At 43.3% G+C, this 24,306-nt stretch overlaps 1 protein-coding gene across 2 annotated transcripts in view; it reads left to right on the top strand.

The window, feature by feature from the left end:
- Positions 1 to 11,545: 11,545 nt before the first annotated feature.
- Positions 11,546 to 24,306, top strand: part of RGL1 (ral guanine nucleotide dissociation stimulator like 1) — an 80,874-nt gene continuing 68,113 nt past the window's right edge. For both annotated transcript variants that reach the window (XM_059821699.1, XM_059821697.1), the window contains exons 1-2: positions 11,546 to 11,572; positions 12,555 to 12,665. In XM_059821699.1, coding sequence (XP_059677682.1) covers positions 11,546 to 11,572; positions 12,555 to 12,665 — 138 coding nt within the window. The remainder of the gene's footprint in view (positions 11,573 to 12,554; positions 12,666 to 24,306) is intronic.

Below are 24,306 nucleotides of genomic sequence, written 5' to 3'. Positions count from 1 at the left end.
GAAAGCAGAAATTTAAGCGAGCTAGGAAGGGGGCTTGGGTGTATGTAAGCATGCCATTGGTTGTGAGTAGTTGGCACTGCATCTAATGAACATGACAGAATCTTCTTTATCTGTGTAATGATCTTATTCAACTGTGTTTCACAAGAGAGAGGGAAACATAATGGACATTAAAAGTAAACGTATTGCTATCTGCATTTCAAAACTTCCTTTCCATTGTTTTCAAACAGATGCTGAGGTTCTCCTTCAAGGACCTGTTTCTTCAGAGACTGGGTAGAAAAAGGAGCAACCCACTTGAGCAACATGTGACCTCTCCACACAGCCTGCAGACGGCAAGTCCTTAGTGTAGAGCTTGTTGTATCTGACTATCGGGTATTTTAGAGATGGAGAAGGTAAAACCAAACAAACAGAAAAACAACCAAACCCCAGCCTCCCTGAACCTCGATTTTACTGCACTGCACTTGAAAGGTATCCTTTCCAATTCAGAGATTTCTGTGTTCGAGGCTGTGGTGGTTAGTAAAGCCCTGAAATTTTAACTGCTCGAGTGGTATGTATGATGAAAAAACATTACGTGGTTGCAGAGGGACCGGTATATATATTTCTAAAGTTAATTGTTACATATTTGTTTACAATTCTCTGTTCTTTGCTCCTCCCTGCAAATCTAAACAGCACTCAAAAGAAAGCTGTGGAGTAGGAGTCTGATTTAATGGTGCCTACTTGGCTTTGTAGCAGGGCTCTAAGAGGGTAATAAAATCCTTGCAGGATTTGGTGAAATCAGATAGAATGAATGTAGCATTAAAGAAAACAAGAGACCCATAGATAAGCTGAATTCTTGCTTCGCTTCGATTATTTCCCTTTTAACCCAGTGAAGAGAAGAAAAAAGATGACAACTCTGGCTTACTGTTGCTTGAGCACTGGGAAAAAGGTAGGGTCAGTAGCCCAAGCCAACTGGAAAATAAGATTCTTTCTCATGTCTTCGCTCCGAGCTGAATTGAAGCCTATGTTCTGTTATGCCACTGGGAATCCTTTGTTGGCTTGGATTAACAGCATTGCGATCTGAGACCAGAGAATCGCACAGAGTGCCCATCTTACATGATGTTTTAGATCTGGCTGAGAAATCTGTCCATGGTGTTCAACAGTCTTCAGCATCCAGAAGAGCTCTCTTCTATGACTGGCATTCAGCAGGCTTCTTAAAATGGGGTCTAGGAATTTCCGAGTATTTTGAAGTATGTCCCACAATAAAGGGGGACATAGTTTTTAAGTTTAATATGGGTCATTTAGAATAAAAAAACAAATAAGAGAAACTATGATAGTAATACAAGGATTTATGATTAATTTATCCCTGTTATTTTAATGACTTCTTAGAGGTTAAGAGTGTTGTGTTTGTGCACAATGTTCAGAAATGCCTAATTTTGGTTTGGGGTTCACAATTCACAAGATTGCTTTATGCAGATTTTCCTCGTGTTTTAAGTCTAAGCTATGGAGTTACTTTTGGACATTTTAATTGTGATCTCTAGCATATATAATGCCGTTGAAAACGTGATTACGAGGATTTGTTGTAGGAACAGCTTTTAAATTTAAACTTTTCATTTACTCTTTCTGGAAACAATGTATGCATGAAGTGAATGAGTCAAACTTCAGACATGCCATCTGATTATAACTCAATGGGTGGGAGGGACAAAGTCCTTGGGCTTTGAACTAGTTAGATATAAATATAGAGCTAGCCGGCAAAGGTCTGTTCAGAGGAACGGGAGACCCCAGATAGAGTGGGAAGTACTCCCAGTATCCTAAATAATAGACACTCCAATATAATTATTAAGCCTAAAGTCCTCTGGGGAGTGCTTGGATTAAAGGATACCAGAGTGATACAGAATTCTAGGGAAGGAAATATTTCTTTTTTAAGAGGAAAAATGAAAAAGACTTTAGAGTGAAAATTAAGGAGATGAAAATCCTCATAGTCAACAGAGATTTATACTGTTTAAGCATACTGTAACAGGGCCATAAAAGGCATATGTGCAGAATATCTGTAACCAAAGCAAAAAGAAATAGAGCAGAAGGGAAAAAGAAAGTTACGTTTGTAAATGTGAAGTTGTGAGAGCTCATTTTAATCAAGTACTTGGTTTTCTTGTTCTGGAAACTGAAGCTTGCTAGAAAAGAAGATGAACTATGGCAAGTAATTTGGGAATAATGGGGAGGATTGAGTACCAACTAGCCAATAACATAAAGAACAAATTTGTACATGTATTGAAAGTAAGAAGCTTCTTATGGAGAATCAGTCTGTTTATGGAAGCAAGAGAGGAATTAGGGAAAACTAGAATTTTGCTAAATCAACCCAATATGTGTTTGTGCTGTGACCAATTTAATTATTAAACCTTAGGTGCAAAAAAAAAGATCTGAAACACAGAGAAGGCAATCTTTTGAGTGACACTTGTATACGAGAGCCATTTGATTCACAAATCAGGAAAGGGGCTTTCTTTTCCTTAATTCAGCTGATGCAAACAAAAAGACTCATTTATATCACGATGTCTGTAACTTTTTTTTTTTCCCCTCATGTTTGTTGGACTTATTTTATGATGCTCTCTAAGAGCTGTGGCAGAAAACTCGGTGGTTACAATACTGATGATACTAAATGGAAGTGTGTGTGTATGTGTGCGTAAAAGATGGGAAAATTGGTACTTTCCTTGAAAAAGGAAGAAATCGGTCAGCTTCATCTCCCTGTCTTCTCCTTTATACACACGCTTGCCTATTCCTCTATGAAGCAATAATAAGATAAAGGAACATGGTCCCATCTCAACAGCATAAGCAGCTTTCACGTCGTTAATACCCCACTATCCCCCAAGACAGCCTTGTTTCAAGCACTGTGCAGTATCTGAATGCTTTGGTCACTGCCTCTTCAGGCCTAAAGCCTTGGTTTGTACCATCTTCTTTACAAAGAAATTGCTGAGTGACATTACCATGTGACGTTGTATTTACCCCCCCCCTTTTTTTTTTTTTTTTTTTTTGAGATATGGTTGAATTATCATGAAAGGGTAGAAAACTCATGGAACTCATAGGCAGTTCAGGTATAATTCCATGCCTAAACTATCCGCTGAGCAAGACATGGACTGCGCTGGTGCAGGGTCTGCCGCAGGATCCAAATCTCCATCTGGCTGATGTCACTAGGTTGTCCTGGAGCTCTGCTGTATGCCAAGGCCAGCTCCGTTTGACTGTGGTTGGTGAGGACTGATGGGGAGGCATTGTCTTCTTCAACCTCAAACGCTTCTGGAGTTCTCCCTTTCCGCCGTTTTTCATGCATCTTGTGACATGAGGATTTTGGTATGAAGCTTAAAGGTTTAGGCATTTTGGTCTGCACTTTTATGGCGCTGTTATTTTTGTCACTGTAGTTATAGGTATATAATGCTTGCTGGATATATTAGCCTTCTCTTTTCAGTCTTCCATAACTTTTTGTTGGCGAAGGGAGTAATAATGTTTATTAGTTCTGCGTAGGCAGTGGGTTTGATTCTGGTCTCATGACAATGTAAATGGGGAGAAATGGAATTGACGTCAGGAGAATTACCCACAGTCAAATTTGTAATTGAGCAATGCCTTTTTATACGATTGAAGTATTTATTCTTTGCAGAAAGTTTAAAAATTGTTCAAATGAGGCCCTTGGACTCTGCTCAAAGGTGAATTTTTTGGAAAGTTTGAGCGAAAACATTTCATCCATGTGTGAGTATGAGGAGAGTGGAAAACTATTTTTCCCCTCCATAAAGACACTTCGCTGCCTTCTTTTGAACAGCTCTGCCACGTGAGTGGCTGAGGCCTGTGGGCTAAAATTTGGCATTGAAATAGCCGTAACTGTGAAGTGCCTTAGTTTTGGCTTTGATTTGACCGAGTTACGAGCCTTAGAAACCCATGTACTCAGCAAGCACTTCAGGGTTTTGTTTCTTCCTCCAAAGCTTGTGAAAGGTGCAGTCAAGAGGATTTGCTGTGAACACCTGAGTAGCTATACAACACGAAACTAGAGAAAGATACTGCTTCGAAGCAGCAGGGATGCGTGGGGCTGGAAAAGGAACGGAAGACCTCGTAAAGCGCTTATGGCCTAAGCAAAGTTTCTGTGTGTTTTGCGCTATGTGTGACTGTGACTCAAGTTCCTGGGACCTGCTGTCTCTGCTCTACAGGTCGTTTCCAAAGAACCAAGAGAGGTTTCTGCAGGCGGGGAAGGGGGCAGGTATGAGACCAGACTCTGAAGTACATTGGCACTACTTGCACTCCTCTTGAGTCAAAAGGCTCAGGGGACAGGGAGAAAAATACGCGGTTGTTTCTCCATATGACGTTGCAGGTGGTGCTGTTTACCGGTGATGTGACCGTGGTTTTGCCAGCAGCATTGCTTTGAAGTCTTAACAAATGGAAGTCTAAGGACTTGCTGTTCCTGAAGGGGATATGCCACCTAGATCTGAGATTACACAAAAGCATGCCATATCCTATTGGACAGCATAGTTTGTGAAACAGTGCATGCCTATCTAATTGCAATCACATGTGAAATGAGAGGTCAAGGGAAGGCTGGATGTCCTTCCTTAACTACATAATTTTTTGACTTAGCATTGTTAATTATGCAGCCTTATGAATCATTAATTTAGTTTTATGTATGGGAGCTCTGCTGCATTTCCTCTGGCGTTTTACAATGAAGCTGGTTAATATTTCCAATTACTTGAAGGCTTCTGTTTAGTTCTAGTGTCAGCGAAGACTGATTATGATGAACTCGCATATCTGGTTCTTTACTGAGCTGCTACTGCATTGTCACATCTTTCAATGCTGTTCAGAGTGAGCGGGGAACATTGTTTTTCCCTTGTTGCACAGGAGAAAGGATTGCAAAGGTTGCAGACAGTGGAAGATCAGGCCCAGAGTGTGTAATGTAACGTTTCTTCTGCTTTGATTCGAAGCGGAAGTTCAAATTTTAATTTTGATCCCAACAATTTTTTGACTGGCTGACATGTGGCGACAGTGCATCTCATTCATTTAAAGAATTATAAATATCCAATTAAATTTATTTTCAAATGAGGCGGACGGAGGACCTGACTCACCTCTGTTACCCTCTACATCCGCACGCAGCATGTGCAAAGTATTGCCCCTGTACTGATGGAAATGACTGCATGAGGTGTGTGCCTGTGAAGTGCTTTGTGCTGTAAAGGACCTTCAGTGTAGGTGAGATTGTAGCGCACTGAATGTTAAGCAGATCTAAAGCACTCCCTGACAAACTAACTGTGTAATTGAGTGGAAAGCAGGAACTAAGGTGTGCACAATGGAAAGGAATACCATATGAAAATAACCTGGTAGTAACTGTGGTAAAGAGCTCTCTGCAGCCAAGCTACAGGTCAGAGTCGACACTCATTAAAACACAATACAAAACTGATTTGTGTTTGCATTCCTGTAGTCTTTGCATTCTGTAGCTTTTGTGGCTCATCTGCGTGTTTGGTTTTTTGTTTTTTTAAATAGTTTCAACCTCAAGAACTGTAGTCTGCACCACCTGTTAGTTATCAAATTGAGAGCATGTGCCATAAACAGAAAGCAAGAACTAAATGTGGTTATAAAAACCCCCAGACGAATAATAATTAATGAGATAGATAGTCTTAATAGAAACAATATGTATTTCCTTTTGTAGGCATGCACTTCTAATGCATCATCCGTTGCAGGGGTGTCTCTTTGAACAGGTTTTATTCTATATGATAGAATCTCATATTTTCTACAGACAGACTGTCTTGTGGAATCCTCTCTTCCAATTAACAGTTGCACACCTTGAGGTGATAGCCATTGCTTCTTAAAAAAAAAAAAAAGGAAAAAAAGGTAATATTGGAAAAACGTTTAATGCAAAGGCATGGTTACTAGGACACATCTAGGATACCCAACATGCAAACAATTCTAGCCCCTGGCACAATCAAGCACCAGGGAGTGGAAAGAGCTTGAGCTGGCACTGCCATTGAAAGGAACATCTTGAAACCATGGCCTAACTTACATTTTTTGTAATGCAAGGAGTGTTTTCCCTTTTTTGGAAAAAAAAAATATGAGACAGTTGTGTGTTTTTCTTCCCCATCTCCCACCGAGCATCCTTTCCCAGTGAAATTAAATTGCATGCAGATCTCTGGTACCTGGCTCCTTTCCTGTCAGGCTGCGTGATGCCTTTCTCTCACAGAGAAGCTGTCTGGGATAATTCTTACATCACCTGGTTATTTTGTCCTTTTCCTTTGCTCTCCTGAATATTTTCCTTATTTGGGTATTTCTGACTTCTGTTTCCTCTTCTCCTTCTGTTAGGCCCCTAGCAGAGGCAGTAGGACTAGCTGTTCTTTATTTCCAGCTGGTTTATAGGTCTCTTGCTTTGTCTTCTCATGAAAGCGTCTGCATGCCAGCTGTAGCAACAGCTGAAAACAAGGAAAAATCATCACTCTGTGACTAACTTACTTCTCTGTGAACAGTCGGCAAGTTCTTGTTGGGCTGTAAGTGGTCAATGATCTGCAGTTTGAGAACTTTCCAGACCCCAAAGTATTTTCTTATATAACATTTCACTGTGAGAAGTGTAAGGTTGCATTCACAAGTGGATTTGTATTTCTTTCTTGTTGCGAGGGGGAGGGAATACATGCTCAGATGTATTAGAGGAACAATTCTGATTCAGTAGAAAGGGCAGGCGCAGGGCTTGATTATGGCAGGAATGTAGCTATTGCATGTGAACATGAATTGGAAAGAACCAAATATTTAACACAACGTTGACCATGAGCGTGGTTCATTGGTATAGATCGGTTTTGTGATTAAAGTCTGTTGAAAGAGCAGAACAGCAGTTCTACTAAACCGAGTTGCAGACTTCCTTATTCTTTTTCGTGCTTCCTTCGGTCCTTGAAATCTTCACAGAACATCTTTTAGATTAATCAGAGCCTGCTTTGTCTTCACGTTTGCCTGTGCATTCTGATCCTGTCTCTTGGTCTCAAATAAGTGGTCGAATACTACATAATGGTCTTAGAATGCAACTAAATGGAAGTTAAAGGTTACATATGCTTTTTCTCCTTTCCAGTATTAAATAGTCAGTGTTTGGATATAAGGCAGATTTTCAGCAGCCTAGACTGAGCATAATCCTTTCTCTCTAAAAGACCAAATAAATACATGTAAGTTATGTATACATACACAGACATGCATGTTTTGGTAAAAGTTAACGACAGGAATTGAAGTTCAAATGGGTCCTTCTGTTAAATTTGTAGTCAGTACAGTATGTTTCATTCACTTAGAAATACTCTACCAGTCCGAGAGAAATTTCTTGTATTCCATGTAACAGCGTTGTTGTAGCTATGAGATCTGATGATATAAATACGGACAAGGTCTGACAAAAGAGCTAATATACTTAAACTGACCTCTTTGTTTAGCTGGAAAGAAGCAAATGCTGTGGCATAAGAAAGGCGTGCTCAGTTGGAAAACACTATCCCATCCCCTGTCAGCTGCTTTAATGAAGATACCACCCCAACCTACAAATACTCTTTTCCCAAGCGAGATGGTTATCGATAGAATCCAGACTTCCAAGGAACTAGATAACTGCAAATAGTAGAATTGGCAGAGGATTTGGATAAACAGTTTTTCACTGAAAATCTGTTGAAAATGTGATTGCTGGGCTTTTTGCAATGCAATGTTTGATGCAATTCTTGTGGGGAGAAGACTCGGTTCCATGGAGGTTTGAACCTGCGATTCACTTCGATTTCAGGCTCTAGGCTCCAGTTCATCAAAGAATCTTAAGAATTTAGTTCCTTTGATGTGAGTGTTTTAGGCTCATGCTAAAGTAAAGCTACTGCTTACGCACTTTTCTGAACTGGCATACCAGGTAGGGGCTAAAGAAAGATTAAATTAATTTGCCAGACTAAGTTGCACTGTGTGTTGTCCTGGCCATCTTGCAGTTTTCCCCTTGCAGCTAAACTAGTTAATGGCAACAGTTTCTAGAAGCTTAATCATGGAAACTAATTTAACGGATAAGTAAACAAAACAACTAGATTAAGATTTCGATCAAGTGAATACTGAAGGTTTTTACAAAGACAGACTATTTTAATGTTGGAGGGGGTTTTTGCTTCATCCTCAAAGAGCAATAACTCTTAGCGTAGACAATGAATTTTTCCTTCAGGCTAATTCTGATCCTTCCCTCCCGGATCAGCTGACGGAGGACACTACAGAACCAAATAACCCATTGTAAATGTATCATCTTCATGATCAGAAATCTGTTGACCTCGAAAATAGCTGCCTCTTAAGTATATATACCTTCACAAGTGCATTTAGCACTCATGACGGCAGAGGGTGGATGATGCTGGAAAAACCCGGGTAACAACAATTTGCCATCTCAGGTGCATGTTGGCAGAGCTGAGATCTAAGGGTAAAGATTAGCATTTGTGTGTGATTTAGACCGTATGAAACTTCAACTTCAAATCTGGAATAGTATAGGGAGCTCTTTGTTCTCGTAAAATACACGTATCTGTTGCCATATAGACCTCATCACCTTGGCCAAAATTTCTCACTCCCCTTATTGCTCTGCATGCCATTGCATGTGTTGCAGGTTGTTGTTCAGCAGCCGAGGTGCAGTTTATACAGCATCTTGTTTGTGTAGTCCTTGCAGTCTGTTAGGATGAAAGACAACGTGTAAATTCAAAATACTGTTACAAAAGCAGGATGCAATTTGATACACTACAGAATTATATGCGTGATTACTGTCTGTCCCATAACCTTCCACTGTGATTTCGATTTGGGGGTTTGGGGTTTGGTTTTTTTTTTTGGAAAGGTGTATCTGTGTCTAATGTTACAACATCTGGGCACCATATCTCACTAAAAATAATGCGGAAAATAGTCTACTCTAACTCTAAGCATGACTAATGGCAAATCTAATTAATAAAAAGGGTAGCTTTTCGCTACTTGCTAAACTGGATGAGTTCATCTGGCACTCCTTCCTGACCGAGCTTCTCTCTGTCACTTGTCAGCGACCAAGAGGATTCAGAACGTCATCCATCAGAGGGCTTGTGCCCTACCTTGGAAGAAAAGTCCTGAGCTTGTCTCTCCATAAGAAGGGGTTCCCTAAGGGCCCAGTCTAAAATGTGTGGTTCAACAGAAGCTAAATTGAGTCAAACACGTGTGCTCCTTCCCGCTCTATTAACTCACTGCCATTTTCTTACTATTAAAGAAGTAGTTAGAAATAACTGCCGTTTTTTGGTGACTGCCATCCAAAGTAATGGTAGTGGCACTACTGCGCTTACTGTGGCAACAGAACATCATGCCACGAGAAAGCTTTTATTTCAATACAGACTAATTCTTTGGCTTTAGGGTTATATTCTTTGTAGCTGGATATCCATTTTCACATGCTAACGTATGTTTGCCCCGTTCAGTAGCAATTTGTTCTGAAACTGCTTGCATGCCTGCTGGGCTAGCTACATGAATTCAAAGCAGAGTCCGTTTTTTGCACCTAAAAATTATGATGTGGAAAACCGGTTTGCAAATCTAAAGCATTCAGAATGCTCTCTGCAGTTTTGCAGGAGAAGCCGAGGGACGTTGGAAAAGCTAGACTTTGATTTGCATGCTACACTACGTTTTAGTCAGATTATTAAGGTCTGTATCTGCCTCAGCATATTCTGGATCACTTCAGTATTACACAAATAAACTAAACGCACAGCCTGGCAAATAATCAGATCAGGTCACCCGTGACAACACAGCTCAATCTTGGTTTCGTAGCTTAAAATAATGTTCCTTGCTCGCATATGCTTCCTGATGTTAACAGCTGCAAGTGATAATAGTCTCTCTGAACCAGCACAGTTCCTGAGATAATTGGTAGTAACACTTGTGTATAAATACGTTAATATGCCGGCTGTTAGCACTGAGGTTCAGATCTGAACTCTCTGCTTCAATTCCTACTGCTTTCATTGACTTGTACAGTCACTTGTGCGCTCGACTCCTCTCTGCTTTCATTTTATAAGTCCCAAACACCAGGTAGCTAAAGACAGCTCAAGAGGCAACAACTTAAGGCAGTGTTTTTAAGGTGGTTTGAGATCCTTGTGTTAACATGCCGATGTCTGCAGCTAGTGCTTGTACGGAGAAGATGGTCACGGTTCATACAGGTTTGTCTGTGAGCAAGGGACTCCCACAGAAGGAAAGTTACATTGTGGGTTTAGTCTATATAATTGAAGAGGTAGGTGGGAAATACGATCGTCCATTGATTACAGACTCAGTATGAGAAACTTCTCTTGATTAGGAAGAGTCATTCTCGAGGCGAGACAGGTGAAAACAGTCAGGGCCCGTTGCCCGATGTCAGCTGTACAGGTCAAGGGGGCAGGAGCGCTTTCCCTATGCCCCCGGTTTCCCACCACCCCAATCCTTGTCCCCCCGGTTTCCCACCACCCCAATCCTTATCCCCCCAGTTTCCCACCACCCCAATCCTTATCCCCCCAAACCAGGGACTCAGCCCTGTTCCCCTCCCCGTCTCTGGCTGCACAGCCCTCGTCTCTGCTCCTTGCTCCTCCTGGCTCCGCTGTTTATCCCCCGTTTAGCTGCTGCTCCCCCGTCCCCGCTCTCTGCCTCTCCCCGCCGGGGACAGGTTTTCTGCCGGCGGTCCCAGGACGGGTTTGCAGAGGGGGGGGTCTGCGGCTGCCCCCCCACCCCCGGCACGGGGGGGGCTGCCTGTCCTGGCACAGCCCGGCTGGCGTGGGCAGCGGGAGGAGGAGGAGGAGGAGGAGGAGGAGGAAGGGCCTCGCTGCTCCTGCCCGAGCCACTTGACTTGCCCGCTGGGCGAGCGGGGGGCCGGCTCCCCGCGCCCCTGCGGAGCGGGACTCCCACAGCACTAGCCGGCCGCTAGCAGCGGTGCTGGGGTTCGCTGGAACGTTTAATTTCTTCACTTTCGAACTTGTAGAAACAAGGTTTTGTTTTTTTTTTTAAATTAAGCCTGACTTTGTGTACTCGCGTTTTTTATTCCCTACCACTTCCGATCCCCTCAGCAGCGGCCAGAAAGCCCCAAAGGCGGCCCGGCCCTCCGCACCTGCCCCCCGGCACCGCCGCTCCCCTCCGCCGTCCCAGGGCGCCGGTGCGCGGCCACGGCCGGGCGAGGGCAGGCGGAGGCTGGAAGGAGGCGTTTCCTTCGTGCCCCGTCCCCGCTGGAAGCCGAGCGGGACTGCGCCGCACCTTGTCCCTCTCCCAGGGACATCGCGGAAGGCGGCGGGGGGGGGGGGGGATGAAGGCCCCGCTTCGGGCGGCGTCCCCCGGGGGAGCTGCAGTCCCGCCGCCGGGCCCGGCGCGGCTCCGGGCAGGGGCGACTGAACACGCCGTAACTTTTCGGCCGGGGCTGCCCGCGATAAACAGGAAGCCCCTCGGCGGGGCCGGGGCCGGGGCTGGGCCGAGGCGGGGCCTGGCGCGGCCCTCCGCCCGCCCTCTCCCCTCCCGCGCCGCGGAGCCGAGGGGCCGCACGGCTCGGCTCGGCCCGGCCCGCGGCGGCGGCCGCTGACAGGAGGGAGCGGCGTTAGCGGCGGCGTTGGCGGCGGCGTGCTCCGTCGAGGCGCCCGGGAAGGCACCGAGAATGAAATTGCTGTGGAAAGCTAAAATGGTAACCGGGTGTCCCGTCCCTCCCTGCCCCTGCCCCTGCCCCTGCCCCTGCCCCTGCCCGCGGGGGCCGGGGGGTGGCCGGGCGCGCCGCCCGCTGCTTCCCGGAGCCTCTCTGCTCCTCCAGTGATGCTTCTCTTGGCATGGAGTAACTGCGTGCCTGTGCCCGGCACGGAGAGGATGAGGAGGGTGCTGCGGAGAGGGACGTTACCCTGCGGAGGAAGGCAGATGCATGTTTTCTGTCCGCCTTGCAGCGGCTTGCGCTCTTTCGGACGGTTAATAGTCTGGGAAATGAGGAGTCATTGCAGCACATGTTCGGTTAAAGTTTGGAAGACGTTGCACTTTTTTTTTTTCCTTCTTCTTCTTCATCCGCTTTCTGTTATTTGTGAGTTTTAAAGCCTCGACTCTGTAAAGTGTTTTTTTTGTTTTGTTTTTTTTTTTTTGTAGCTTGAAATAATAGGTTTTGGAAAAGCAAACCGCAAGCACTTTAGATCCCTCCTGTCAAAAGAAAGAAAGGGTTGCTGTGTTTTAAATGCTTGTTAGCTTCGAAGTTTAAGGGCTCTCTGCCTAAGTAATTCAACAGTTTGAAAAAGTGCAACTCCTTCCATAAATGAAAGGCCAAAGAGATTAATTGCTTTAGAAAAGGGGGAAGGGGGGAGGGAGAGGGAAGAGAAGACTGCTAATCAAAACCAAACTATTTCCTTAGAAAAGACTTTATACAACTATTTAAAATATGTGCTAGTCTAGGAAAAATAGTTAAATGGAAAGTCAGGGTATCTTGATACCGCAGGAAAGGACAGCTTGCCAAGAATACCTCCAGTGTTCCCTCCGTCTAAAAGTATCCCGTGTTGCTTTGATTGTTGTATTTACTTTGTGCAGCCCATCTTCTGCCCTCAGCTCTGCATGAAGCAGTAGAGCACCTGGTATAGATTGTGGTTACCAGAAGAGGGGATAATGTGCCTTTTTTTTTTCTCTTTTCCTGGCAGAGCACAATTCAGGACTGGGGTGAAGAGGTGGAAGACGGAGCGGTTTACCATGTCACCCTGAAAAAAGTGCAGATTCAGCAGGCTGCCAACAAAGGAGCAAGATGGCTAGGGGTAAGTAAAGCTGGCACGGTGGCATTTTGGAAGGCTGCTCGTGGACTTTGGAGCCTGCTCCAGGGAACTGAATTCTACACGAATCGTTATGATATTAACTTTTAGCACTGACTGCTCTCACTAGTTAAAAACACTGAAACGCTGAAGTTGTCTGTCTGGGTCATCTGAAATAACTCTCTCCTTGTGTTGACTCTTCCTCTTTTCTTGACGTGTAAATAAGATTTGACCAGTTGTGGCCATGGATCAGATGATACTTAGTGCAGAAATAAGGATCTTAGCTTACGGCCTGAGAAGCTGAACATTTAATAGTTATTTCAGACTGGGCTATGGCTCGTTTCTGCTGTTAGGAACCTATCTCGGGTCTCCCAAACAATTAGTCATGGTGTTTTGACTAATGAAGGTCCCTCAAAATTTAGCAGAAACTTCCTCGAAACTGAAGTGAATATAGGTTTGGATCTTATTTTCGTATTGCTTTCTCAGCCAGATGAGAAATTAATTGTCTGCGTTTCTGCAAGAATTACAGCTCTGTACCATTTTTCAAAGGTGTATTTCAAAGCATGAAGGCTTTAGTGGTAAGTAAAACGAGCTTAAATGCACACACACTCAATTTGGCATGTTGCTGAGTGCCTTCACCTTTGTCAGGCCAAGTCTGCAGCTGATATAAAATGTCCTCACTTCACTGGAATCAGTGCAGCTGTGGCAGTTTGAGCCAGATCTTCAGGAGGTGGCTATATCTTTCATGTTATTTTGTTACGTTTATATATTTTCTTCAGGATCAAAGGCAATAATAGAAGAACTTGGTTTGATGTAGTATCCAAGTTGGTATTTTGAAGACTTTTAAAACTGCCCTCGGATTTATATCAAATCATTTTCTTGTGAAGTTCCATGACATAAAGCAATACAGCAGTGCTGAAACCGCAGTCAAGAAAAATAAGCAAATTCTGTCCTGCATACAGATAGTGCTCAGAATCTCCCCTTCCCATCTTTCCAAGAAGTACACAGAGTTCTAATCGGAACAGATATTTTCAAATCTGCTTCCTTCGAGTGGCAGATTTCCCATCTCTGCCTCCTGTTTTTCCCAGGAAAATTATTAGAAAGTATTTTTGAGGTCCTGTAAATTTCCCAGCTGGTGGTTTTGTGTAAGAGGTGGAGATCATTTTGAAGGTGTTTGTGTTGCGTAAACATACTTTAGAAAACTAGAATTTTTTCCTATTTCAGCTACGTTGTTCCTTGTCTGTAGAAGGAGTTTGCCAGGTCTTGGTCATATTCTCAAAGGAAGAGTGCATATGTGCTCCTGAGATCATGACCACAGCTGATGGTGCCGATCTTAATAGAAGGACAAGGGGCTGCAAGGTCAGGGAAGTGACTTTTCGCTTTCTGTGGTTAGTGGTAGATTTTTCAGGGCAGAATCGAGCCTGGTTTGTGGGGAAAGAGGCGGTGTGTCAGAGGTCCGCACCTGTTCTGGGCATAAATTGGAGACTTCAGCTTCCAGACTGGTGTCTTTCATAAGCAAAAAAATCTCATGCATATTATTTTAAAATATTTTTAAACATATGGGCTGTTTGTTTCCCTTAAGCTCTTTGGAACATAAAATACTTTAAGCTCTTTTTGTGATCTTGTTTTATTAATGGCTTTACTGTGGTCCTAAAGTCAATAAATAGCCTCTAACCCAGCACATTATTTATGAATAGCCATCCCCGCCCCCAGCAGTTTTGCCTTGAAAAGTGTAATTGTCTCTTTTATAATTGTCATCAGGTGGCTTTTTTTTTTTAATCTGGAGCTTACAGGGTTTTATGATGTTAATTTTTTTCTATGCTTTGAAATTCATGGCACTAAATTAATAAGCTGTTGGCTTTATCAATGTTGGTCTTAATTTTTTGGATGGTGCTCTAAGTCAGGCTTAGGTTGAAGACTCAAGGTCAACGGAAGAGTATGGGAACAACCTATTTATACATCAGCAAGTATTGAGCCTTCGTTGTAACAAATATAATAGCTCCGTTACTGATTATATGCCTGTGTGGATTTACTTTTTAAAAAGTTACTTTTTCAATGTCAGGTTGTGTCCTGTAAAGGTCTACTTGGCAGTTTGACCTTCTCTGAGGCACTGGGCTGCTCCTGGTTTATTGGTGCAGCTGAAGTCCCTTGTGACTTGTAAAGCCCGAGTCTTTTAAAACCTCGATGTTGCGTGTGGCCATTAAATTTTGTGTGGTATCAGAGCAGGGTTTTGATCCGGCGGTTCCAGAGCAGTTAGTTCTTAGTGGTGCTGCATCTGTAAGGTGATTTAGAGGCTTTTCAGCTGAAAAGCATTAGATGGTAAATTATTTGATGTGTCTGAGAGAAATGCAGATCGTACTGAAACTTTCATAGAACCTGTGTTGAAAGGAATATAAAAGGTCTTACTTATTCTGAGTGTGTTGGGATTTATTACCAATTCCTTTAATTACTGAGAAGCTTGAAATCTTTCCTAAATACGTTCTCGTACAGGTACCAGTAAGTGAATGAACCTAGGTCTTTTACGTTTCAAGAAGTCCAATAAACCTTTCTCAAAATTCTCTATCCCAACAACCCATCCAGGGTTCTTGAATGGTTGGCCCTGTTACGACAGAACGATCTGTTTAAAAGCCAATCATAAGATTACAGCTTAAGCACCATAAACACTTGCCTATTTAAATACAGAAATGTCTGTCTTGTGTTTCAAACTTCTACAATTAATAAAAGAAAAAGACAGACAGGCTGTGACTTACGCGGTCATCAGCAGTTCCATAACTTTCGAAAGGGTGAAGCTTTTGTATAAACATCAAATTTCTTAGCTTTAAATTTAATATTGGCCATCAAAGGATGCCAGTAATAGCTACCGTTTTTGTCACTAAATACTTAGTCACTAAATACTTAGCGAAGCTTAAGACTTTAGGCCCTACAGTGTTATGAAACATGAAAAGCCCTAGTAGTAGCTGAGTGTTGTGATAGATGCTGCACAAAGCACTATGCTGACTAAAAAGGACTTACAGACTAAATATCAAATGGGGCTTGTCTGTACACATGTGTTGTCTCAGCTGATGATTTGGTATCTGAGGCAGTGGTATCAATTTTGCAACAGTCTGATTTTTCTCAAGTTACTTGTAGACGTCAAGGCAATGGAGAGCCTTAACAAAACTTCCAAAGTCAAATGTAACTTCTGGAGCTGTTGAGAGAGAATACCTCCCAAACACGATAGGTGCAACAAGAGAAAGCATGAAGGCATTTTTTGAAAATGAGTTTCGGAGTCTCCAGGATAGACCTTGAGAGGTCTCCAGGATTTTGAGAGAGATGATATGGAGATTGGGAACAAGCTGTGAAGGCCATGGAAACTGAGATACACGGCCCAACTTCTTTGTGAGAGAGAAGGACGGAGAAGTAGAGATTTGTATAGATGGATGGCACACTCAAAAGAGGGGATGAAGAGAATGCTTTCTGCAGCAGGCTTTTGAGTGGACGTTCAGCATCATTTTGAATGGCATTACGTCAGGCTAGAGAAAAAGGCGTATCGGCAACTGGAGTAGAAGGTTTGAGAGCGCAGCAAGGAATTTTAATGATGTGGCTAGAAAGAGAAGGTTGTATTTTAAAACTATGACACAGAAAGTACCTGAAAAACGAGATTCAGCTTACCTCTGAGGATTTAAAGAGAGCCTGTAGGGAGACTGGCACCCTGTGTGTCAAACAGGATGGTGCTATTGTCCCTGAAGAAAAGACAACAAAGCAGAAAAGACAGGTGAAAAGTTTTGAGTTCTGTGGGTTTTTTGATCCTGAACTGACAACCAGGTGCCCATGAGCTGAAACAGAGACAAGCTGAATCATAGCGTAGCCAGAAGCAGGTAAGAACAGTAAAGCAGTGGCTGTAAAAGTAGATCAGCTGCGAAACACCTGAATTTCTGTTGCTAGGAGCAATATGCTGATGGAGTATGAATGGCATTGGAAGAGGTGAACTCCAGTCAGTGATTTATTGTAAATAGTAAACTGAAAAGTAAACAGTTAGTTGAAAGAGAAAGGAAAAAGTAGCGGGTAGAGAAGTAAGTGGAGAGATGGGGGGAATGTTTAAGAGGTGAGAGACTTGAAAGAGATTTTGACTAGGAGAGCGATGGGACTATGGGAGGCAAAAGGTACAAGAGAAAGCAGTATGAGGTGGGATTGGATCCACTGGACAAGTGAAAGGATCAGAGGAGGACCACAGGAAGGAAACTTCTGCACTTGTCAAATGGTAGAAATGAGAATTGTTCAATCCTTTGCAGAGAGGAACAAGGGCTGGAGAATTTGAGGAGGTGGGACTGCAGATGTGGAATGAGATTAAATTGAAATACTGAAATTGTTCGACTGTGGAGTGGACAAAATTGGAGAAAGCGGGAAAGGAAAAAGGGCCTTTCTAGCGAAGGTAATCGGCCTGGTTGTTGTGTTTGTACCAGGTGCCAGTGGATGCGTGCATTGAAGATGTAGATGAAGGGATAGGGGCTAGCAGAATGGGCCTTGCAGTGATGGAAAGAGAAAAGGATGAATGGTGTAAGACAACAAGGCAGGAAGAAAATGAATGACCATATAAATAGCAAAGAGGCGAGTGAGGGGTTGGTTTAAGGCTACCCGGAGGGGGGAATGTTCTTGACAACTGACAAGAATTGAACCAAGGCAATAGATACTATTGCCAGCCGGTTCCTTCATCAAATACGACTGATCCAATAGGAGGTGATGCTGTGTCAGCGGGGTTTGCCTTAAATTGGTTTTCAGGAAATGATTAAATTCTGTCGAAAGGTAAGCAGAGTAGGTCTGTGAGATGCTTAGCTTTACAGTGGCACGCTTGGAAACTGTGGGAAGTATTTGTGAAGCCAACTGGAGGAGGAAGTTCAGATAGCTGAATGCGTGAGCTTGGAAGTTTGCGAGTCAAAACTGCAAACGCTACCTTGACTTGTAGTTCGAATAAGGGAAAAAAACCTTCAAAAAAGGGTGCAGGAATAGTCATCTAAAAAAGATATGTATTTTTTTTTTAGGAATTAGGTTTTGACAAATAGAGAAAAGCTCTTGTCAGCAGAGAAAGCTGTATCTAAGAGTTAAGATAAAGAGTTGCCAAAAGTCAAGTCTTACAAAGCAAACGAAAGCAAACAGCTAAATGTTTGTCGGCTGTGTAAGAACAACAAAAAAATAAGTCTGCTTCACAGAGAGAATGAGATAGGAATGATGTTAAGCTACATATAACCCAAAAATACTAAATAAATTTTTGCCTATTTTCTATAAAGATGACAAAGGTGAACCTGGAGGCTGATGGTAATGATGGCACATGGGGCTTTCACATGTCTTTATGTTTTGTCTTTGCCTAAGACCTTGATGTGGTCCCACACTGGGCAGCTGGTAGTGTCCAGCCCGGCACTACAATGGAACTGGTGTATGAAATGATAGTCGAGCAGCAGGGAGTTTTAATTCATCTGTCAAGTCAGAAACGACGTTGTATGACTGGAGAGCAGCAGCGATGCCTGTATTTGGGGTGGGGGCGGTGGGATCTAGGTAGGTTAGGAGATACTTGTCTCGCAAAGATAACTGATATTCTGGATTTAAAAAGGCTGTGGGTTTAATCTTTTTGTTTGTTTGAAAGTCTACTCTTGAAATCACTCAAAAAAATTAGTCTCTGGAGAGACTGAGGAATTGTACGGTAGGTGAAGGACCTGTTGAAGAAGAGCTGCTCCTGCAGCGCAAGCTGAAAGAGGGACTGTTGGTCTGGGGACAGGTGCCCACGGGAGCTTTACATGGGTCAGTCCTGTGACTGAATTGCTGTCGTGTGTTCATTAGGGTCAGTGACATAAAAGCAGAAGCATGCTGAAAGAATCTGATGGGCTGGCAGAGGAAGAAAACACCTGGAGGATGGAAATATCCTACAGGCTGACAGTCAGGATTGCTGTAACAGGAGTGGGTTGAAATTAAGTAGCACAGAATGCAAAGGCATGTTTGTGAATGAATTAAAATAATTTCTGCTATAGGATGGTATTTCTTGTCCTCGTCCCTTCCAACTTGGGGTGTATTAGTCAATCAAAGGATACATGAGGCACCAGCATGATGCAAAACAGAAAAGGCAAATGTGATGCTCAGTTGTTTTAGCTCATTGCCAGCAGAGATGGGAAGCGCGAACCCCCTTGTCGAGTGTCCCGGCTCACAGTCTGCAATTCTGGTCGTTTTTGAGAAAGTTGATTTAAACTGGAAGGGAGTCAGGAGAGGACTTTTGGGATCATCAAGAAAATGATGAATATGTCTGATTATAATCTGCAGACCATAGCTTAGTTAGGTTAACAATATGAAGATTTAGGGAGTGTATGATTAATACCTATAAAAAATCATGAAGTAAGCACAAGGGAGGGAAAACAATCATTCACACCAGCTATAGACTGGTGTATAAATTGTTAGAGATTAAAGAAAGTTTCAAATCACCAGAGCAATGAGATAGTGGAGTGGCGCTCCAGCAACAGTGAAGGAAGCAAAGAACGCAACAGCATCGACATTGGAGCTGGATCAGTTGGTGAAAAGGATTATAAGGTAATTTCCTTTGATAGCAGAACACAGCATCCTCCAATTGTATGTTTCTAAGCCAAGAGGAAATATAAGAGCAAGAGAGTGTGCAGCGAAGGGGAAGATTGGGGCAGATCGTTGATATGGAAGTTGCATTTTTGAGGGAAAAATGTGGGAGTTTGTGACAAGAAAAAAAGAGAGATCCAGATGTGTAATTAGAGATGGGGAAGCTGATTGTGTGAAGCTGGTTGTACGTAAGAGATGAAGACGAGAGTCGAGTCCGGAGAAGAGAGACTGCAGAGGGGAACATTTGGGAGCAGCTACTTTGTGGTAGAAGTCCCCCATAGCCTTATCCAGGCTGATGAAGAAAAAGTGCGGCTGTAAAGCCTTGGTTAATTCAAGGTAGACGGCGGTGCTGGTCTCTCCTGCTGCTGGAGAGACCAGTAGGCGAAGAGGAGGTCACTGTCAAATTTTAGACTTGAAGTTGTCATTCCAGAGGCAGCGAGAGAAGGGTAGGTGGGAGTGAGGAGTACAGCGGTGAGGGGTGAGATGGATGAAGAGGGTGCAGATGTCTGAATACGTGCTGGGAAGCGGAATATGGAGAAGTGGATGCAGAAAAGTAGCAGAGAGGAGTTAGCAAATGTTGGTGTGGAATGGGAGGAGGGGGAACAGCGGTGGAAGAAGAATAGAGCGGGTGCAGTGCCGCAGAAAATGAGCGGTGAAAGGCATGGGTGTGGCACGGGCAGATGGACAAGAAGATTACAAAAATGAAAAGCAAACGAGAGTTCTTAAAATGCTATGAAGTGACTTTTGTAGACCTCCCTGTTAACCAGCTGGAGTGCTTTATCTCACCCTTCCAGGGGTTAGGGAGGGGTGGGCGACCGGCGTCCAGCCCTTGAGGAATTTGAGGGAAGCAGTGAGGAATGAGTCTTCGAGACAGGAGGGGCTCCCTAATGCTGGCAAATGTTTTTCCTATCAGAGCCCTTTATCCGGGAAGGAGTGAGGAAGAGACCTGCGCTCTGCCTGTGGAGTTTTTATCGGGGCAGGTCACAGGAAAGGCAGCCGGGAACAGGAGTTCCCCCAAGCCTCTGTGCACAGGAGGAGGCCTATCGAGACTGTATCTCCACATCTCAACTGACTGCTAAGCTTTCAGAGCCAATCCTCAAGCACTGCGTTTCTTGCTTTACTGATGGATGACACAGTCTGCTCTTCCTTTGAGTCTTAAATATCCAGATAACAGAGAAATACTATGCTCCCTCATAGCCAGTGCTGCCTGGTTTAGTTAGCCATTGGTTGCATGTCTAGAGCAGATTTTAGATACCTTTTTTTCTTTCTGCTCTCTTTTTTTTGGCCACAGCTGAACTTCTGGCTTGGGGGTTTGTTCAGGCAGAGATTGATTGAAAACATTACTTGTCTCAAGGTGTCTTCAATGCTATAACATCGGGTGTATAGCAGAACATGTTCTTCCAAAGCTATAAACGAACTGCTGTAGAAGGGTGCTTTCAATACCTTCAGAATTCTGAAAGGGGAAAAGCTGCAAAGTACCGAATCTATCATTAGATATTTTTGTGTTTTCTTAAACACTGATATTATTTGATAACTACTTTTTCTGAGAACTTTGTGGTGTTTTAAAAATGAATTTTGAATGACTGTCTCGCACTGCACACTGCATATGACCACAAGTTTGGCTTCTAAACACCTCTACGGTCACATACATTGGCAGGAAGCTTGTGTTGGAGAATTCAGGCAGAAAAACATTACAAAAATGTCTGTCTAACTAATCTGTATCCCAGTTAGGACCTAGGACATAACCTTCTCTTTGACTTGAATAATATGTCAGAAAAGAAGTTTTAGTTTGGATTTTTTTCTTTCCGACACTGACCTCCTAAATATGGGTTGAGATTTAAATGGTGCCTGGAATCATCAACGTTTTTGGAAGATGAAAAACCTCAAATTTTCTCTGAGCCTGTTCCTGCCCTCCTAGATGCCCTGTTGAGCCAGCTCTGTGATTTCTTTTTTATCTTACTCTTAGGTCCCAGATGTTCTGGTCAACTGTAGTTTCCTGTGCCAACCAGCAAGCAAGGACTTGGTTGATCTTTGCCCTTGCTGCAGCTTGCTGTTTGGTCTCTTGATTTATAGCATGTGTTGGTCCCTTTTGGCTGCATCAGACTCCTTGGAATCAGGTTCCTGCAGCCTGTTCCGACCGCCCAGACCAAGGCCAGGGTGTAGTTCTGACCGTCCGTTTGGCAGAAGCAGAAAAGCAGTTCCCAAGGAGCTGACAGCCTCCCTACAGAAACTGGGTTGCACTATTGTCCGCTCTGAATGCCGTCTTCTCTGAGGAACTGTCTTGGAGATGGGGAAGGAAGGAAGATGGGGTGTGCTGACACTGATTTTGCATGGTGGAAGATGCCTGCCAACTGCTGGAGACCCACAAAGAAGATATAGTGGAACATTTCAGAGGGAACCGGATGATTTTACCTGTAGACAAGTGCATAGTTATCAAAAAGAAAGCCTTGGCACCTCATGCAGCTTGCCTTTTCGGTTTTGAGTAGGCTCTTTCCTCCTGTCTTTTCCTTCAGTTGTGGCCATAATAGTACCATAGCATTGTAGCCCTTATTAATAACTTCTTATGGAATATTTTTCTCCTTGCTTCCTGGTTCGGGCACAGATCTCTGCTCCAGGGATATCCCAAGTAGCACTCTTCGATGCGGTCATCAGCTGGGTAATAGAGGCTGTGCGTGGAACAGACACTCAAAAATGAAACCTGAGCTTATTATGAGTTTTAAAATGGAAGCCTGAAAGATTACTGTCTTTTCCTTTCCCAGTTCCAAATACAAGATGCATAATTACAAGGGGAACTTGCTTTGTAGCACAGTATGCTCTCAGTTGAGTTTAAAACCTCCCATTCCAAGCTGTCAAAGGGTGACAGGACGGCAGTGCTTTAATCTTGCGGTGTTATTAACACTGAGTTAAGGCTGTAGGATACTCCTGCGAGGCTACACGGAACTAGGGAGAGAGACACAGGCAGCCTCCCTTCCTATAGGGCTCTGCAGAGGCATCTCTTGCTAATGATCATTATATTAAGTGGAATAGCAAGAGGAGGGATAGTGGGGGAGGCCTTTTGAGCAAAACTTGCTGGAGACTGCGCTGTTCTGTTTTTGCCCTGGTTGAGTGTGACCTGCATTTTGGAAATCTCACAGCCAGCCTGCTTATGTTTGCATTTGGCATACTTTCAGTTTGCCTGTGACATGTAGGAATATAGCGACATGCTGTACTATAGTTGATCTCCACTGGGAATTCCTCCGAGAGCCGGGGTGCCTGTCTTTTTAAACTACGCGTCTTGGATGGTAGAGGTTCTCCCAGAACTGTAGCGTCTTTACTGTCTTGCTGCTAACATCACTGAATGTTTTCTTGCTTGCTTTTTCAAGAAGAAATAAGTGAAAGGAATAAAAATAAAAAATCAGCTTGCTCTGCAAAGAAACTGGCATTTTCTTTCCGAATGCTAGAAGATCTAGGTCACTTGTTGGGTTAAAGAAGCGTTGGCAAGGAGTGTGGCTATGTGTCATCGGAAAGCCTGGGAGAAGCAGCATACGAACTGGACTGCGATGCTGTAAAGAGAATAGCCCTGGAGAAACCATTAGTTTTACAGTTTTGGTTTTGATGTTTTCATTTAAGAAACAGGCTGAAGCATTGCGAGCGTGTTAGTCACGCTTGGATTTAAATTTAGCCTTGGTAAAGCTAATTAAAAATATGTTTAGTGGCAGTGTGTTAAATGCATGCTTTGGACTTGCATCTTTTACTACTGCTGTAGTATATTTTCTAAATATATAGTGCCCTATAGCCAGCACTGTAAGGGGGTACAGCTGTGAGAAGAAAGGAGCCCAAAGCAATCAGATCATGGCCTAGCCCCTTGAAAATGAGGTTACCTTCTGTGAAAGGGGTAAATGAATGCTAACTCGGTGGGAATCCTGCTCTTGCTTGTCTTTGTGTAGCCGGTGTCTAATATCTTGTAAACCAGAGGAAAAATGTGTGTCATCTCGTAGTGTTGTTTATCACCCCAGTAAGATAGTATCAGAGACTAAAACATTATCTTTGTGCGGAAGACCTTTGTTATTTTTTTAAACACCAGTAAAACAGAGTGTCCCTCTTGCATTTGAAATTTTATATTCTTAGCGGATTGCTCAGCCAGTCGCAAAGCTGCTTTTATCCAGTGGATGTGGGCCGGGTTGATAGACCGTTCGCTGAACGCTGGGATGATACTTTGAGATGTTTAATTTGCATCCTTTTCTGTATCCTCACGGTTAACACAGATACATCTAGACCACATTCCTTAAGGGCCGAGCAGCTGACAAGTAGTTGTCTCCAGGGAGTCGTCGTGGTTTGCCCCTGCAGTCTTCCAGAACTTTTTTTGCCCTTGATTCACCCCCAAAATGCTCTCTCTTCGTGTTCAGTGGCCATACAAGCTCTTGCAAAGTGACTTGTAGGTCTTCATGGGTGGTACACCAGCATGTAGGTTTACATTTAGGGCCAAACTATAAAGTCTGTGTTATGTTTTTACACCTTTTGGAATAAGAATTTTATTGAGATGTATGGGAATGTGGGGGTTTTTGTTTGCTTGGGGTTTTTTTATGAAGTTTTAAAGCTATAGTGAGGAATTCTATGTTTTGGACATAGAAATCCATTTACTCTTTATGGAAATCGCTCTACTTTGGCCCAAACTGAACTCATGCTAGTGCCTGAAGACAGCTGCACTGTAGTTCAGTTCAGCATCGTGCCACCAATAATTTAAGGACCAGAAGGAAAGTAAAAACATACCCGAGTGAAATGATAATGAACTTGCATTCTTACAGCGTGTTTCATCCAAATAAATTTCGAAGCATGGCCACAAATTTTCCCCAGACAGACTATGTGAAATATGTTGTAATGTAACATGGTACCGAAGTATGATTTGGGTGGGGCTTAAAACTCAGGAGCAGTGCTGTTGCCTGGGAGTTGGTAGAGTTCCCCTTTATTTGGGGAGGTGGGGAAGAGAGGAGAAGAAAAGTGTTTCTGGGACAACATGACTTTAAAAAGGCTATTTTTTGAGGTTGTCAAAGAGCTTGAAGCGTTAGAAAAAGTTCTGGGG

This window comes from Gavia stellata, chromosome 10, assembly GCF_030936135.1.
Source record: "Gavia stellata isolate bGavSte3 chromosome 10, bGavSte3.hap2, whole genome shotgun sequence".
Classification (NCBI taxonomy): domain Eukaryota; kingdom Metazoa; phylum Chordata; class Aves; order Gaviiformes; family Gaviidae; genus Gavia; species Gavia stellata.
The sequence above is the reverse complement of the archived record's forward strand: the minus strand, read 5'-3'. Positions and strand labels throughout refer to the sequence as shown.